The sequence below is a fragment of the Lepidochelys kempii genome, chromosome 10 (assembly GCF_965140285.1).
Source record: "Lepidochelys kempii isolate rLepKem1 chromosome 10, rLepKem1.hap1, whole genome shotgun sequence".
NCBI classification, from domain to species: Eukaryota; Metazoa; Chordata; order Testudines; family Cheloniidae; genus Lepidochelys; species Lepidochelys kempii.
In genome coordinates this window covers 78,998,154-79,014,267 of record NC_136389.1, presented here as the reverse complement: position 1 = coordinate 79,014,267, position 16,114 = coordinate 78,998,154, and the positions used below count along the sequence as shown (strand labels likewise).

Below are 16,114 nucleotides of genomic sequence, written 5' to 3'. Positions count from 1 at the left end.
GAAATTTAGTGTTGACAAATGGAAAGTTGTGTGTATTGGAAGGGCTAATTTGAACTAGCTCTGTCCATTGCTGGGCTCTAAATGGACTGTAATCACCTTGGGAAATGGGGACGGAGAGTCCTGGGCATCATTGTGGGGATAGCTCAGTGATTTGACTGGTACAGACTGAGGTTGTGTTTGGGGTTTGTTTGTTTTTTTTGGCAGATCCACGTGGATGAAGCAAAAAAACTGGTGTATTTTGAAGGCACAAAGGATTCCCCTTTAGAGCATCACCTGTATGTCGTTAGCTACAAGAATCCTGGGGAGGTGAAGCGACTGACGGACCGTAGCTACTCTCACGCCTGCTCCATTAGTCAGGTATCTGTATTCCGAGGGACCCTCTTCTAGGGAAGGGCTGTGCTTGGTGGTTTTTGTCACACCTTGCGCTAGCTGTGTTCAGATATATGGAAGTTGGCTTCAGCTTTTTTTAAATCTGTTATAAAACCCGTGAGTGAAGGGATGGGGGCATATATTAGCAACTGCAGAAACCAGACCTCTGGGTGTGCAACCTGGTGAATGGCAAGAATCAGTGCCAACTTGCAGACATAGACTAATGCCACCGCTAATTTTGCAGGTGCATTTTTCAGTGTCTGGCAGAAAATTTGGAATATTAACATCCTAGTGGCTACTATGCTGCCTGTAACTGAGTAAAACTGCAGCTTCTAAGGCTATTTCCCCTCTCACAAGAGCTGGGACTCCTAATTTTTATTTGATCCGAGCTTCTTCAGAGAGCTCTAAGTGCACAAGTAAAGGAGCTTTGGGCTCGTGTTTCTTCACTGTGTTGTTCAAGAAAATATTGTCATCTCTGTGTAGGACTGTGACATGTTCATCAGTAAATTCAGTAACCAGAAGAACCCGCACTGTGTGTCACTGTACAGGCTGACTGGTTCTGAAGATGATGTTGCTCACAGAAAGAAGGAATTCTGGGCCACGATTCTAGATTCGGCAGGTAATCGCTTCGGCTCTCCTTTACAGTTCTGCCTCAAAGATTCCCAATCACAAGACTCCTAGCTACATGTTTATTGTAGCATCAGTACTCTGTGTTCCTCTTCATGGGCTAAATCATGGTGCTCTTACTCCTGTGGGAATGTATGACGAGCAAGGATTGCTGGATCGGCCTTTGGTTTTGTGCTGGCGTCTGGAGGGGGTAGCTGGCCGTAGTATTCAAGTCTGTTATAAGTTTGAATATATTGCTGGGCCTTATCAACAAAACACTTGTTGTTTTGTAAGTGCTGTTCCAAACCATTTGAAGGGTACAGGGCTAATAGGACGTGTACTCAGAAAACTCTTAGATTTGAAGGGGGCGTCCCCGCAAGTTTTGTACCTTGTGGATGACCAAAGTCTGCTCTTTATTTTGGAGCTTGTTGCAGATAATGATGTGCATAATTAGTTTCTGGGCTGGTTAACAACCTGCATGGCCAAGTGGCGTTTAGGCGATGAGTTAAAATCTGCTGTTTCGCTGCTGTCCATCCGGAGCCCATGCTGAGAGACTAATGGAGTGATTCTTAGCGTACGCTGATGTGACAGCTGAATTTGGCTCGATGTGCTGTACTTTGGTCAGAAGATGATTTCTTTCATTGAGCTGCTCCTTCTCTACCAGCTGCCTGCGTGCAGGAGGGGGAGTCTCAGTTCCGACTCAGACGCACAGATCATGCCTCCGACGCTCCTCACCCACAGTGCCTTAGCCAAGGTAACTGTAAGAAACTGGCTAGGGCAGAACAACACCTAGGGATCTGAGTTAAAACTAATTGTTCATAGAGAACATGGACTGAATGCATACTTTTTTTTTTTTTTTTTGCGTAACACAGGAAGTTTTCTCTGTTTCATAATCATCTTAAATGTATTTTAGAAGCAGGTGATTCCAATAGTGCCCCACTCTCCCCTGCAGAAAAATTATGCTAAGTTTGTTTCTTGCTTGAAGATTATCAGCTCAGTTAAGGGAGTCTTGTCCAGCTGCAGCTTCTCCGTTCTGGGACCCGAGCTAGCTTGTTTAGACCTAGCTCAAGTAAGTCAGCTCAAGTGGCGAGCACATTCTGAGAGTGCAGTGTAGACATCCAAAAAGAGTTGAAGAGTTCACCCCGGCCCTGCTGGGGTTGAAACCTTCCTAGAATGCATCTAGCACAGGATCCCTGACTCAGAACATTTTCTGTGAATGAGAACCTTACTAGCTAGTAATGGGCCTAATGAAAACCCACAGATCCAAACATCCCTGAACTCTGTGAGGGTTTGGACCTGCACTGGACCTACGTGTTGCAGACATTCCAGTGTTAAGTGTGCTGTAGACAAAATTAAACCCCTTCCCCTCCTTCCTGTAGTGCCAGCTTCCTCTCAGTGACTTTTTAACACAGTTCTTGGGACATGGGGGACCTGGAAGAAATTGCATTAGAACTATGCCAGAAACATGTATGTACATGACGAACAAAACTCTTATAGTGGACTCTTCAATCTAGCGGACAAAGGTGTAGCATGATCAAATGGCAGGGAATTGAAACTAGACAAATTTAGACTAAAAATAGGGGACAGATCTTTAACATTGAGGGTAATTAACCACCGGAATGATTTACTTAAGGGTTGTAGTGAAGTCTTCATAACAGTTTTTAAATCAAGATTAGATGTTTCTCTAAAAGATGTGCTATAGTTCAAAAAAGAATTAATCCAGGGAAATCCTATGGCCAGTGCTATACAGGAGGTCAGACTAGATGATCACAATGGTCCCTTCTGGCCATAAGACACATGACAACAATCCTGCCTCACGCTGGCATCATCTGTAGTGTGGGCAGGGTTGTGAGCTCCCTCTGTCCATCAGGTCCTTGTTAAAATGGGCCCATTTCTTCTTGCCTGCCTGCAGGTCCTCTTCCCGACTATGTTCCCCCGGAAATCTTCTCCTTTGAGAGTTCCTCAGGCTTTACACTGTATGGCATGATGTACAAACCTCACCACCTACAACCTGGGAAGAAATACCCCACAGTGCTCTTCATATATGGAGGGCCGCAGGTGAGCGCAGTGTAATAGAGGCTGGTAGAAATACCTGCTAATTTTTGTTTCTTGTACTTGCTGTTCCTGAGCTGGGACTGGGGGGCCGGGGTTGACCCTGAGTGACTATGAAACGGACTTAAAGCATTTTCTGTAACTTCATTTTACTGGTGGGGGAGAAATGCACACCGTCTTCAAGGTAGTACGGTCGGAGGGATAAATCTAATGTGGGACTGCAGCCTTGCAAATCACCATGAGGATTTACCATCCCAGGCACAAACCGATTTACCTGGGCCCTGGAAAACCCAATATTTCATATACCTGGGAGCAGGGAAAAACTCTCCTTGGATGAGGGGGATGAGTAGAATTTCGGAAGGCTGCTGAGCAGCACTGAACCTGATCTGTGAGTCTCAAGGGGAAGACGTTGGGCAGGCTAAGGGAGGAGAACCGGTTGGCCCTTATCCCTACAGAGGAGAACTCGGTATCACTGCACACGTGCATAAAGAGAGGTGCGAAGACAGGGCTCCTGGCTTTGTCGCAGCACCCACAATGAGGGGGTGAATTCAGTGTGTGCGTAACTTGAGCTGAGACACTGGGGACATTACCAAACAATCCTGAATCTCATTAAGAGATGAGCAGTCAGTTCTATAGCTTGTAGCCCCTTTCACTTATTTCCAGTGGTCTATCTGATGTTGCTCTGTTAATATTTCCAGGTGCAGCTGGTGAACAATCGGTTTAAAGGAATCAAGTATTTTCGCTTGAACACGCTGGCCTCGCTGGGTTACGTAGTTGTTGTAATTGACAACAGGGGATCCTGCCACCGAGGGCTTAAGTTTGAAGGGGCCTTTAAATACAAAATGGTAAGTGGTGGGATGTATGCCAGTGTCCCAATGTGGTTCTGAGCAATGCAGCCTGCTCCTTGGCTTTCAGATGGGGAGCCGGGGGGAGCGAGTCTTGGTGTGTCATCCTACAGAAGAAGGCTAATGTGCTAGCTTGCCGTAGTACTCTGGCAGTGGTTCGTGTGCTTCTTACACAAAACTGTAGAGCCTTCCACTCCCTGGGCTTGTGAGGGGGGTGGACACATCCAGCTGGTATGCAACTGGGCAGGAAAACGGATCGTGAGAGAGGATATAAAATATATAAGGGATCTAACTGGCTGTAAGCCAACCTCTGACATGAGCGAGTTAGTCCCTAACTTTCCATTGTGGAATTTCTGAACGCGCTCCTGCTGACCATGCAAAGGTGGGATACCTTCAGACAGACAATGGATCGCTGCACTAGGGGCATGGCGATTCCTAGGGTCCTGTTTGTAGAGGAAACCTGCTCAGCCAGCTATGGAGGGGAAGGAAGTGCCATCTTTGTGTTGCTCTGCAGGGATGATGTGCATGTGTTTTGAGGGGGGCAGTTGTGCCAGTTTGATGCACAGAGCCAGAATCTGGCCCTAGATATTGTAGAGGAATTTGTCTCTGAGGTTAAGGAAGTCCCCTTTCCACAAACAAGAACACCACAGACCAGAACACCACACCTGTGAACATTTCCCCTGAGGAAGCTGAGCGGGGTGGAGGGAATGTGTCCTTACATGCCCTCTGGGGAAGGAGCAATCCTTTGGTTCTGTGTTTGTGCAGCACCTTGCCCAGTGGGGGCCCAATCCTGGGATGGGGCTCCTAGGTAGTACTGCAGTAGAAATCATTAATCATAATATTCAAAGGTGATTGTTTTTTGGAAACTCTGAGAATCTTACTTTTGTCAAGAACTAACAAAAAAAAAAATCTTTATCCAACAGGGTCAAATAGAAATTGATGACCAAGTGGAAGGGCTGCAGTATTTAGCATCCCAGTATGACTTCATTGATTTAGACCGAGTTGGCATTCATGGCTGGTCCTATGGAGGATACCTGTCTCTGATGGCATTAATGCAGAGGTCAGACCTCTTCAGGGTACGTTAATGTATCGTGGGCTTATTTCTGTGGCACAGGAAGGATGTTTCTTAATCAAAGTATATCTCCATGTCCCACGTGTGTTTGTAGATACAAAGATTTTTGAACTGTAAACAGTGAGTGCTATGCATGTGCAAAATAGTCTGGTTTTTATTGCATCCCAAGATACAAACAGTGGAGGGGCATAGGATATAACAAAGTTACCACAAAGTAAATTTCCATTTCCAGAGTACATTTCTACCTGGTATGGGGCTGAAAATATTTGAATTCAAGCTTTTGTACTTAAATATTTTTTTGAATATAGACAATATTCACTACGTTATAAAATTATTGCTTTCAAATTCAAGGTACCATATATTTTTAATCTGAGTTTCAGGACATATTACAGTAAACGGATATGACTGTGTGTGACCTTGAATAAGTCATTTTGTTTTACTGTCTGTAATACGAGGATGGTATGTTCCTATACAACAGCATATTGTGATTGTCAGTTAGCGTTTGCAAAGCAGTTAGGCTTTGTTTGTTTATAGATTTTGTCTCTGTATAACTGTTGGTTGCAGTGTGATTTGATTTTTTTTTTTTAAACAGATATAGTTATACCAATGCATCTCCTAGTGTGGACTCAGTTATACTGGTATAGCCAGTTATTCCCCTTCCAATACAGGATTAGCTATGCTAGTGTAAAGTACCTTTGTACTGGGATAACTGTACCCACACTGGGGGCATGGCTACACTGGAAACTTCAAAGTGCTGTCGCAGGAGCGCTCCCACGGCTGCGCTTTGAAGTGCGAGTGTGGTCGCACGCGAGCGCTGGGAGAGAGCTCTCCCAGCGCTCCTGGTGCTCCACCTCCACGAGGGAATTAGCTCCCAGCCCTCGGAGCCTGTCTACACTAGCGCTTTAAAGTGCTCTGACTTGCTGCACTCGGGGGTGATTTTTTCACACCCCAGAGCCAGCAAGTTAGAGCGCTATAAAATGTAAGTGTAGCCAAGCCCTAGGGATGTTATACACTTTATACTGGTATTGTTAAAGTGATGCTTCTGTGTCTAGTCAAGGCATTAGAGGGTTCTTAGACGAAAGGTGCTAAAGAAGTGCAAAATACAATTATAATTATTGATTGTCATCTCAAACTAACAGCATGCATTTTGTTCTTTGTGGCTCTTTTTGCTTCATTGCAATGTGTAAAGCAGGCCTGAAAGACCTTTAAAGTATTTATTTTACCTTCAAAAAATATTTGCAATGTCAAGTCTCTTTCCTGGTTTTGTTGGAGGTCTTCCCTGGAGCATCCTGACATGTGGCGTGGTAGCTATCTCAGCCCTTAACTGAAGAGCCTGGGGTTGTCAAATCCTGGAGAGCTTTTTCTTCCAGGTATCTGTCAGGCATTTGGTGGACAGAGGTATTGCAGAGAAAAACCAGACCTTTCACTGGTCTCAATAATAACTGCTTCCCCTCTCGCTCGGGTTTCACTTCTTCAGTATAGTCCCTTGTTCATCCAAAGGGCCTTCAAGGATGAACAGGGTTTAAATTTCTAATGCAAGTCCTTTTCTACTCTGGGAGGGTTTTGCTGGTATGGTCATTCCAGTATAGCTAATGCGGATGCAGTTATATAGGTATAAAAGTGCTTATCCTGGTACCTCTTATGCTGGTTTGGGGAGCTGGTATAAACCCAATGAAAATGTCAGTAGAAGATCAGTCCCTCCGTCCCCCCAACCGACATAGCTATGGTGATAAAACTTGTACGTGTAGACCAAGCCAAAGGGTATGTCTACACTTACATTTTATAGCGCTCTAACTTGCTGGCTCAGAGGTGTGAAAAATCACCCCCCTGAGCGCAGCAAGTCAGAGCACTTTAAAGCGCTAGTGTAGACAGTCTCCGAGGGCTGGGAGCTAATTCCCTCGTGGAGGTGGAGCACCAGGAGCGCTGGGAGAGCTCTCTCCCAGCACTCGCGCGTGACCACACTCGCACTTCAAAGTGCAGCCATGGGAGCGCTCCCGCGACAGCACTTCGAAGTTTCCGGTGTAGACATACCCAAAGAGAGGCTTTTGGTGCCAGAGCCTTAGCTGGTGTAAATGGTTGTAGGGTCATGGCGAGTTATACAAGCGGAGTCCCTGGCCCTGTGTGTGTGAGAGGGAGGATGAGAGACATTCACCCACCGCCCCTACCCCACCCCACCCCCTGCCGCCCATTTGCAGGTCACTTAAGTTTGAAAAGGTGCTTTGTTGCTTTGTGTTGGCTAATTGTCATTGCTTTTTATTTTTGATTGGTTACCTTATTGTCAATGCAGTTCAGAGCAGGCTTTATCATTGCATTGGTTTCTTTTTGGAGTTCACAATGAATATCCGTGGGAGTTAAGTGTCTCCTTTGGGAGATCACGGTTGGACGTTGTCAGTAAGATGTGCTGCCTGTATCCCTGTTTTATGCTGCTGATCTTGTTGGAACTTCCAGGTTGCCGTTGCCGGAGCCCCAGTCACACTGTGGGTATTCTATGACACCGGCTACACAGAGCGTTACATGGGACACCCTGATCACAACGAGCAGGGATATTATCTAGGATCAGTGGCCGTGCAGGCGGAGAAGTTTCCTTCAGAGTAAGTTAAGTTCCCCCTCTCCCCGCCCCCGACCAGTGACCTTCAAACCTACACCCACATTTTTATCTCCTAGTTCTTGGTAATTAAATGCTGAAACCATAAATGCCAGTATTAAACCACCACTAAATAAACTTGAATGAACATTTGCCTAATTACGGCCCTTCCAAGTAATCCATTTTATACTGGCTGTAATTAAAGAATATCTCTTATGCATAAAGAAATGGCAGACATAACTTCAATTATGTAATTAGCTCTTCAGTCTGAGCTGCATTGAACTAGGCAAAAAGTTATATTTGATAAAAATGCTTTATCCTAGATGTAAGAACATATCCATTTGTATGTGTTTAGAATGCAAAAATCTTACTAAAGAATTGGTGTCCAGTGGCGATTTGAGCACATATAAACCAATTTTAGCATCCTCTCTCATCAAGTGTTTCTGGGGAGGTTAAAGTAGATATGCAAATATAAGGCCCAGTCCTGATTTGTATATGCAAAAAACTCCCAGGGAAGGAAAGCCTGGCATTGGAACCTGTGGAATTCCTGCTGGAGAGCAGTCTGCAGGATTGGGCCATTTGTTTTGCTTAAACCAAAAGGAGTGTGTTTTTATGGTTAATATTTTTGTAAGGGACTCGCACAGTTTGCAGAATGACTGAAAAATTCCAGGAAGCATTCTAAATGTTTTTCTCTTGCCTTTCTCAGACCACACCGTTTGTTGCTGTTGCATGGTTTCTTGGATGAGAATGTTCACTTTGCACACACAAGTATATTGCTGAGTTTTTTAGTGAGGGCTGGAAAACCATATGATTTACAGGTAAGTGGTTTCTAAACTGTGAGAACCTGGATATAAAATGATTCAGCTCTGCTTGAGTTTATGCTAGGGCTGAGGAAACCCAGACTGGAACACATGGAGTGTATTTCATCTGTTGTGGATCATAAACATCTAACGACAAGACTGGGGGATTAAGAGCTTGCTCTAAAAACTGAATGTTTTTTCCACTTCACTGCCCATCCTGACACTAATTTTGAGCTGAAAATATGTTAACATTTGGTTTAGCCATTTGGACTCATTTGTGTTTACACTCGCTTTGGATTTGGAAAAGGAAGGAAGTAGTTGTAGGTTTCTTCCCACCAAGTTCTGTTTTAAGGATAAATAAGAATATTGTAAAAGGGAAGCTTCTCCTTTGAGTGCTGGGATTTTGGGGTTTCAGTCCCTGTGCCAAGAAGAAAACATAGGCATTCCCTAACCATGCTGCTCGACCTTTCAGCCTGCTGCCCTGCTCTTGGGGGAGGCAGTCCAAACACATACCCAACACCGACCTGCTTCTAGCTTTTTCCTCTCTCCCCATCGCCCTTCCATCAGAGAGATGGGGACAATTGTATTTGTTGTTTTTTACTGCAACAAAAAATGTTCAAGTCATATATTGATCCAGCATTTTACTATAGAGACTAATGGTTTTTCCCTGCAAATGGGGTTCTCTAGATCCTGGGTTGCATCTACCCTCCCTTTCTTTACTGCTGCTTGGGAGAGGGGTGCTGAATCTCTCTCTCCTTCCCCCTCCCCCTCTATTGTAACATGGAGGTCAGGATGTGGAAAGGGCTGAGAACCCCTGCTCTATATCAAACATTCTTCTCTAATCTCTCACACAGCTACTTGCCTATCATTGACCTGTGTCAGGTAGCTGGTTTCAGTGCTGCTGTTAGCCAGTTGTGTGTGCATGTGTGTTCACTACTCTTTATTTTATATTTTAGATTTACCCTCAGGAGAGACACAGTATAAGGGTCCCTGAGTCTGGAGAGCATTATGAACTCCATCTGCTGCACTATCTGCAAGAGAATCTTGGCTCCCACATTGCTGCACTGAAGGCAATGTAATTGTGACCTCTGTGGAACTCTGATACACTGGCTGTTTAACCAAACGAGGAAACGGATCTGTAGAGAAAATAGAACAGAATATTGCATTTTGGTGCCTGCCACATATGCACGCGCGCACACACCCACACGCAGACTTTTTTTTTTTTTAAGTAAACTAGGTGCCATACAAGGAAACTACAGTACAATGGCCTAATAATTTTAAAATGGAAATAAAATCAAATGTCTGTGGCACGCAGCAGTACCATGCAAATTCTTTGGGGAAGAAGCTGAAAATTCGGTAACACATTTCCACAACACCATATCTTCACCATCTGAAAACATTGAGCTGTGCGAGTCTAATTGGTGTATTTTTTTTTTTTTACAGTGTGTTTCTCAGTTTCTTACAACAAGGTAATATTGGATGATTCACTCACGTCATGGCAAAAATCTGGCTGGATGGTTACAACTTTGATACCATTTTAAAATGTAATGTGTAATAGTTTATGTTTTGTGCAAGGGATGTCCGGCTCATTAGGAATTAGTTGCATATTAGACATATAACCAGATGTTGGGGATAATTATTTTTAAAAAGAAAAACTTTTAGCTGCCCCCTGAAGAAGTTTATAATTTGGTTTTAACTAAGATCAGGCCAGTTTTTTCAGTGAGCTCATCTCTGTGTAGTACAAATCTTCTGCTTTTTTCTTTTGTAGTGTGATAAACAGCTTGTACCTGATTTCACACAGGGAGGTGAAAAATGTATTTTACAGTAACATGGACAGAAAAGTTAGCTTTGGGTATGCTGAGAAGCAAACTAGTTTTAAGCCAAACAGCTGAAACTTTATATATTTCTCATATTTTAACAATACAGCCTATTCTCATGGACTTTCACCCAATGTGCATTTTGGGGCTGTTTTCAGAATACTTTCCTATCTCAGCAGGTCGGTGTATAAATATTCCCCCACTAAGATTTTAAAATTCCAACACCCAAGTACAAGTGTCCACTGGGGAGTTGGTAAGATGGGGGCCTATCAACACTACATTGAAGCAATGCAAATTGTGTTTTATTAAATTTTTTTGTTGTCATTATTCTAGCATTATTCTCACATCAGTGCTGAGAAAGTATATTGTCCTAGTCACCCTGCTCCCGTATATATAGATAGACGCCATCACTCCTTGAGTCATCTCTAGCACTGCAGTGTAGCCTGGTCATATGCTGTCCGCCGAGAGAAACCCTTGTCCATGTTGCGTAAGGTAATGCTGCTGGAAGCTAGCACCCTGCAGTATAAAATCACATTAAAGCACGATTTTCTTTGCTAGTGAGGTTTTGGACGTGGCTGAAAAACGTGAAGTGTTTGAAAACACTTTTAAATTTCAAAATGTTGTTTAAACTAGAACTCCATAGTCAAATTATTAGTTTTAAACCAGACACCTCTGCCTGTGGTTTCTGTGTTAACTTCCCATAATTTTTAGGTGCTTTCTTTTAAAAAGCCAAGAACTTTTTCCCCTTCTATTTTGATGCTCCGGAGAGAGAAGCAGAGCAAGATTCTCTTTTCGTCTTTTGAAAATTGGATGCCCTGTGGCTTGTGTTCTTACTTGAGATACCCAAATATTGTCGCAGTGTGCTTTAATAACTTTTTTAGGTGAATGAATGATCAGCAGACCCTAGAACCCTAACATTTAAAGCAATAGGCCCTGACACTGGTATTAACTGGGAATAACTCCACTGGGATCACCTGGATATCAGAGCTGTGTAAGAGTCAGCAGAATCAGGTCCACTGCCTTATGCTAAAGGTAGTCAAAGCAAACACACTTCCTATAAGCATATACCGTTTTTTTCCAGATCTCTCTCAATTATTTTGAATTGAACTGATGGTATTTTAAGTCCTGTAATTTACACCATCAGCATATGGAAATAGGTTTATGGGTTTTTATTTTGGGGCACTGGGGGAATGTAAGGAACCCAATATCTACACTGTCTTCGCTGTACCAACAATAGCTAATTATTGTAACTGAAGTGAATTCCATTCAGAAAAAGCCGTCATTTTCAGCCATCCTATGACATGTGCTGTAGTTAGTATTTACAGACAAGCTGGTACATTGATAAGCTTGAAGAACAACAATGCGCCAGGTAGTATAAAAACTATAAATTTGTTACTATGGTATCCCACCTGGTTCTTTATGTATTTATGCTGTAGTATATATACATATATCTATGGGTATGTCTGCACAGCAAAAGAAAACACAGGGCAGCAAGTCTAACAGCCCAGGTGAACTGACTCAGGCTTGCACTGCAGGCTAAAAATAGCAGTGCGGACATTCAGGCTTTGGACTCAGACTTGCACCGCAGGTTCTTTTGTTGCTGTGTAGCCATACCCTGTATCTGTCCATAGATACCTATATGTATAAAATAACACACGGATGGTATCACGTTTTCCAAGGTTGTTTATATTTTGTTCAATGTTAAATTAACTGGTGTTTGGGAGTGTATTTTTGTTCTTCCTCCAGAGATTATCTCTTGAATATAAATGTATATGATTCTGAAGTAAAAATTGATTCTTTTGTACAAAATGGCCTCTATGGAACAGTGCTTACAGCAAAGAAGGAATTAAATGGGATTCTGGTAATCAAGTCTAGATTTTGGTTTAGCACTGAACATGATAAAATTGCTTACATGTAACTTTTTAATAATGCATTCTCTCTTTATTTTAAATATATCTTATATATCAGAAAACTATTAAAGTAGCAAGTATGTACTCTATTTATTTTGCAACATAAATTATGGTTTTCTTTTCTACAAAAATAATTTCCTTTACAGCTAGCTATCAGGCACTTTAAAACTCCATGTTTTCTTTCCTTATGAAAATGCTGGAAGGATTTACTATCAGTATTTCGTAGTTCTGTACGAAGGATGCTTGCCACATGTAACAGTAATGAAAGGCATATCCCATAGGGGGTCTGATCCAGCTCCCATTGAAGTTAATGACCAAACTCCTGTTGATTTCAAAGGGGCACAATCAAGTCCATAGGGAATGAGCACTGCCTTGTGAAATACCAAATGTGAGTCCATCAGTAACTCTGAAAACTGGAGATGCTGCTCACTAGATAAGGATATTATATCCTGATTGGTCTTGGTGGGACAAGCCACATCTAAGATCAGCAATTCTGCATCTGTTGCCAGCTGTAAGCCAGTCTTCCTATGCTACAGTATCTGTCCGGAGTACTGTGTATGATGGTAGTGTTGCTGCAGCATTTTGGATCCTTGGAATTGCCTAAATCCAAGTCCAGAAATCTCTGGATTAGGGAGAGGGCACTTTCACCCAAGAAGAATTGCCCATGATGTTTTACATTTGGATTTATTTTAAATTGTTTTTGTTTGTGGACTTACTTTAAAAATGGCCAAGTGGTAATGCTACTTTAAATTTTAAGCAGGGCTAGTGAGCTCCCTAGGTAGAAAGTCCAAGAACAGAATATTCCATGGAGGAGAGATCACCACCTTGCCCCACAAAATAAATCCCTAGCTGAGGATGTCTACACAGGGATAAAAAAACCCGCCCGGCTGGCCCAGGTCAGCTGACTCGGGCTCATGGGGCTTGGGCTCCGTGGCTGAAAAATTGCTGTGTAGATGTCGAGCGTCCTAGCGTTTGATCTCCAGCCTGAGCCCAAACGTCTACAGAGATTTTTAGAACTGTGAGCCTGAGCCAAATGAGCCCACAGTTTTTGTTTTTTATCCCTGTTTAGACATATCTCTTGAGTTCAGCGGGGTTACTCTCAGCAATAACCACTACACCTTGTGGTATATGATAGCAAGATTGGGCCTGAAGTGTTGAGTGTAAATCTCTTTTCTACGGTAGCAGGTATCTTTGCATCTTACCACCCAATCCTGTGACCACTAAAATTCCACGTTTAACGTTTGCTGAAAAATGATAGAGCATTTATTAAAGGCTGGGTTTCGAAAACTGAGGGACTAGTGGTGTTGAATAGGTATGCCAGTGTACATATCTTTTGTCTGTTTTCATTGTTTGGAATTGTGTTTGGTTTGCCTCAGTGGGGACAGATTCTATGGTATAATGTTTTGAAGTGCTTTCCATTACTTAAGCCAGGAAATCTTCCTTTTAATAAAGAATAGGGGGAAGGCAGGGAACATTTTAGATTGGGGCAAGTGATCTGCATTTTTTTCCACATTTCCAAGTATATCATTTGTATTAATATATATCTTACTCATTACCTAGAATTACTTCATTTTTATAAACTCAGTTTACTACCCAATATTAATTAATGAAACAATTAATTCTGATCAGGATGTGAAGCTTTGAAAATAAAGTACCTTAATTATAGTAAAATGGAAAACGTATTCCCTGCTAATAGGGGTATTTGGGATTAGTGTTAGCAAAGACTTTCCGGATGGGCTTGACACGTTGAAGGTTTAACTCTTTAGAGCTGTGTATGAGTGTTGTGTTGCATCTATCAAAGAATCCAGCTGTGACATTTACTGACAAAATAGGGTCCTGAGACTTAACCTGTCAAAGTAAAATAATTGATTGTGTTTCTTGCTGATCTGTGTGTTCCCTGTGGAGAGCAATATGTTTTGCTGCTAGCATTACACTGAATATTGAGAGGGCAATAACAAGGTGGGGGGAAATCAGACAGATTAGGACACTGCCTTGAATTGCCTATTTACTTGAGTTACCAGACCCCTGTCAATACAAGTACTGTATCCTCCGGGGTGCTTTGGGCTGCCCTTATGAAAGGACAGGTCTTTTTGTGGTTTTTACTTTGATGTTCTGCACAGTAGAAGTTCAGGTGTTTAATTTTAGAACATGAAGTGCCTGCTGTTTAAGCGTTGACTTGTATTAACAAAATTGCATGTCTCACGCCAGTAGGTTTATGGGTTTCCCTCCATTTCTAGTTACATGGCTTTTAATCATGTAAAGTGGAAACATTAGTTTTGCCGCGTTTTATTACAAATCCTTTTTGTTGCAATAAAGATGCTGCTAAATAAATTGAACTAAATGTTTTTCTATTTTTAACTGTCTTTTCTTGACTTAGTGGAGTTTATTTAAGAGTATAATTAAGTCCCCACACTCCGATTCCACCCGGGAGAGTGGCAGTGATGTAAACTGTGTGAGTGTGTTAAATACGAGTGATTTTCTTTTCTTCGTCTGTAACTAGGTAAATCAATGTAAATAGGAAGATTGGCACGGGCTCGGATTAACTACAAAGCGTTTTCTGTTGGAACAAAAAGGGAATGAATTCAGCTGTCCTGTGCCGATGGATTCTGTGCCGTTAACAGCCCTTGCTAGCCACCAGCTGGTGCTGCAGCACAGGGTAAGGTGCCTCATTAGTCATGTTAAACACAATGGGCCGGATCCACAGCTGTTGTCAACTGGCGCAGTTCCATTGCCTCAGTGGTACGATGCTGATTTACATCAGCTCAGGATCTGGCCCAATGTGGGCATTGAAGGCCAACAGAAAGACATGCTGGAGCCTGATTCTGGTCTTGCAGGCGTAACTGTATGTGACTGCATCCTGCAGAATCTGATCTACAGGCGTGACAGCCAGTGATTGTAATTTGCGTGCCTAGTACACTAAGCGCCTGCATATCTGGGGTTTGAATTTGGGGACAGATCTTGTAGGGCATAGAAGGAGCAATAGGAAAAGACATGCTACACTTTGCAAGTGCATGACTTGAGGGGACGCCTCGCTTCTGTTCTTGCACTGAACTATGCTTGGGCGTAGCCAAAATAGTTCAAGCTTCTCTGAGGTCTTCCCTTGATGTCTGGGGATTTTGGTAGATTCTTATTAAGGTTAAAGAGTGAAAGGTGTAATTACCAGTGCAGCAAGAGGAGAACATTCCCTTCCTTAGGAAAGGCCTCCCCGCCCTTTAGCATTTCGGAGGCTAAGCCAACCAAAAATGTGATGTCCCACAGAACCTCCTAGAGCATTTGTGGGCTGCCTGGTCTCTGGGGTTAACCTTTCCCCTGGCCACTGCACAGTGGCCGTGTATATCTGTAGGGGAAGGGAAGGACATGCATTGACGAAGCTTGGAACCCTCCCCAACATGTCAATACTGTCACTGGCTGGGGATCAGAGAGAAAGGAGCAAATATAGGCCCTCTTCAGAACTCCTTTCAACACTTGAAAACCTGGAAACAACTGTGCAGAGTCTTTCAGTGTTCTGGATGGTCAGGGGAGGTCTACTTGCTCCAATCTCTCAGGCTTGGGTGGGGGGGCACTAGGACACCTGAGCCAATTACCCCTCCCCACATTTGTGCTTTACGGCTCTGTAGGGAAGGGAGCCCTGCACCCGAAGTAGTGCAGCACCTACGGTTTTAAACATTTTCTGTGGGTTCCCCTGCCCTCTTAAAGAATTCCACAAAAATGGATTGAGGGGCAGGGGGAGCGTAGTCTCTGAATACAGACACTGGTTTTATTTACCCCTTCATTCCAGAATTCTTTTACCCACATTACAAAAAAGAAAAAAAGGCCTTATACGGAGCTGGATTTTAGGAATTAAGGGGTTAATTAATGAGTGCTTCTGTGTCACCCTGTAAAAAAGCGTCAACACTTCTCATTGTAATGGTCACTTTGTTCCCTTGTTTGTACAGCCTACAGCATAATAGGGCCCTGATCCCTGATCGCGGCCCACAGATGCTACTGCAATATAGCTAACAAGAATTGTAACGGGGGTACCCAGCTCTTAGAAGCCTGTAGCTTGCGGCACCAGCTAAT

At 43.1% G+C, this 16,114-nt stretch overlaps 1 protein-coding gene across 4 annotated transcripts in view; it reads left to right on the top strand.

Moving 5' to 3' along the window:
* DPP8 (dipeptidyl peptidase 8) overlaps positions 1-14,400 on the top strand; it is a 62,339-nt gene extending 47,939 nt beyond the window's left edge. For 2 of the 4 annotated variants that reach the window (XM_073304357.2, XM_073304356.2), the window contains 9 exons: positions 205-357; positions 853-988; positions 1,640-1,729; positions 2,888-3,033; positions 3,726-3,872; positions 4,796-4,948; positions 7,393-7,535; positions 8,235-8,346; positions 9,285-14,400. In XM_073304357.2, coding sequence (XP_073160458.1) covers positions 205-357; positions 853-988; positions 1,640-1,729; positions 2,888-3,033; positions 3,726-3,872; positions 4,796-4,948; positions 7,393-7,535; positions 8,235-8,346; positions 9,285-9,407 — 1,203 coding nt within the window. In that variant the 3' untranslated portion in view covers positions 9,408-14,400. The remainder of the gene's footprint in view (positions 1-204; positions 358-852; positions 989-1,639; positions 1,730-2,887; positions 3,034-3,725; positions 3,873-4,795; positions 4,949-7,392; positions 7,536-8,234; positions 8,347-9,284) is intronic. The other 2 variants (XR_013636454.1, XM_078854680.1) reach the window with 2 other exon arrangements.
* The last annotated feature ends 1,714 nt before the right edge of the window (positions 14,401-16,114 follow it).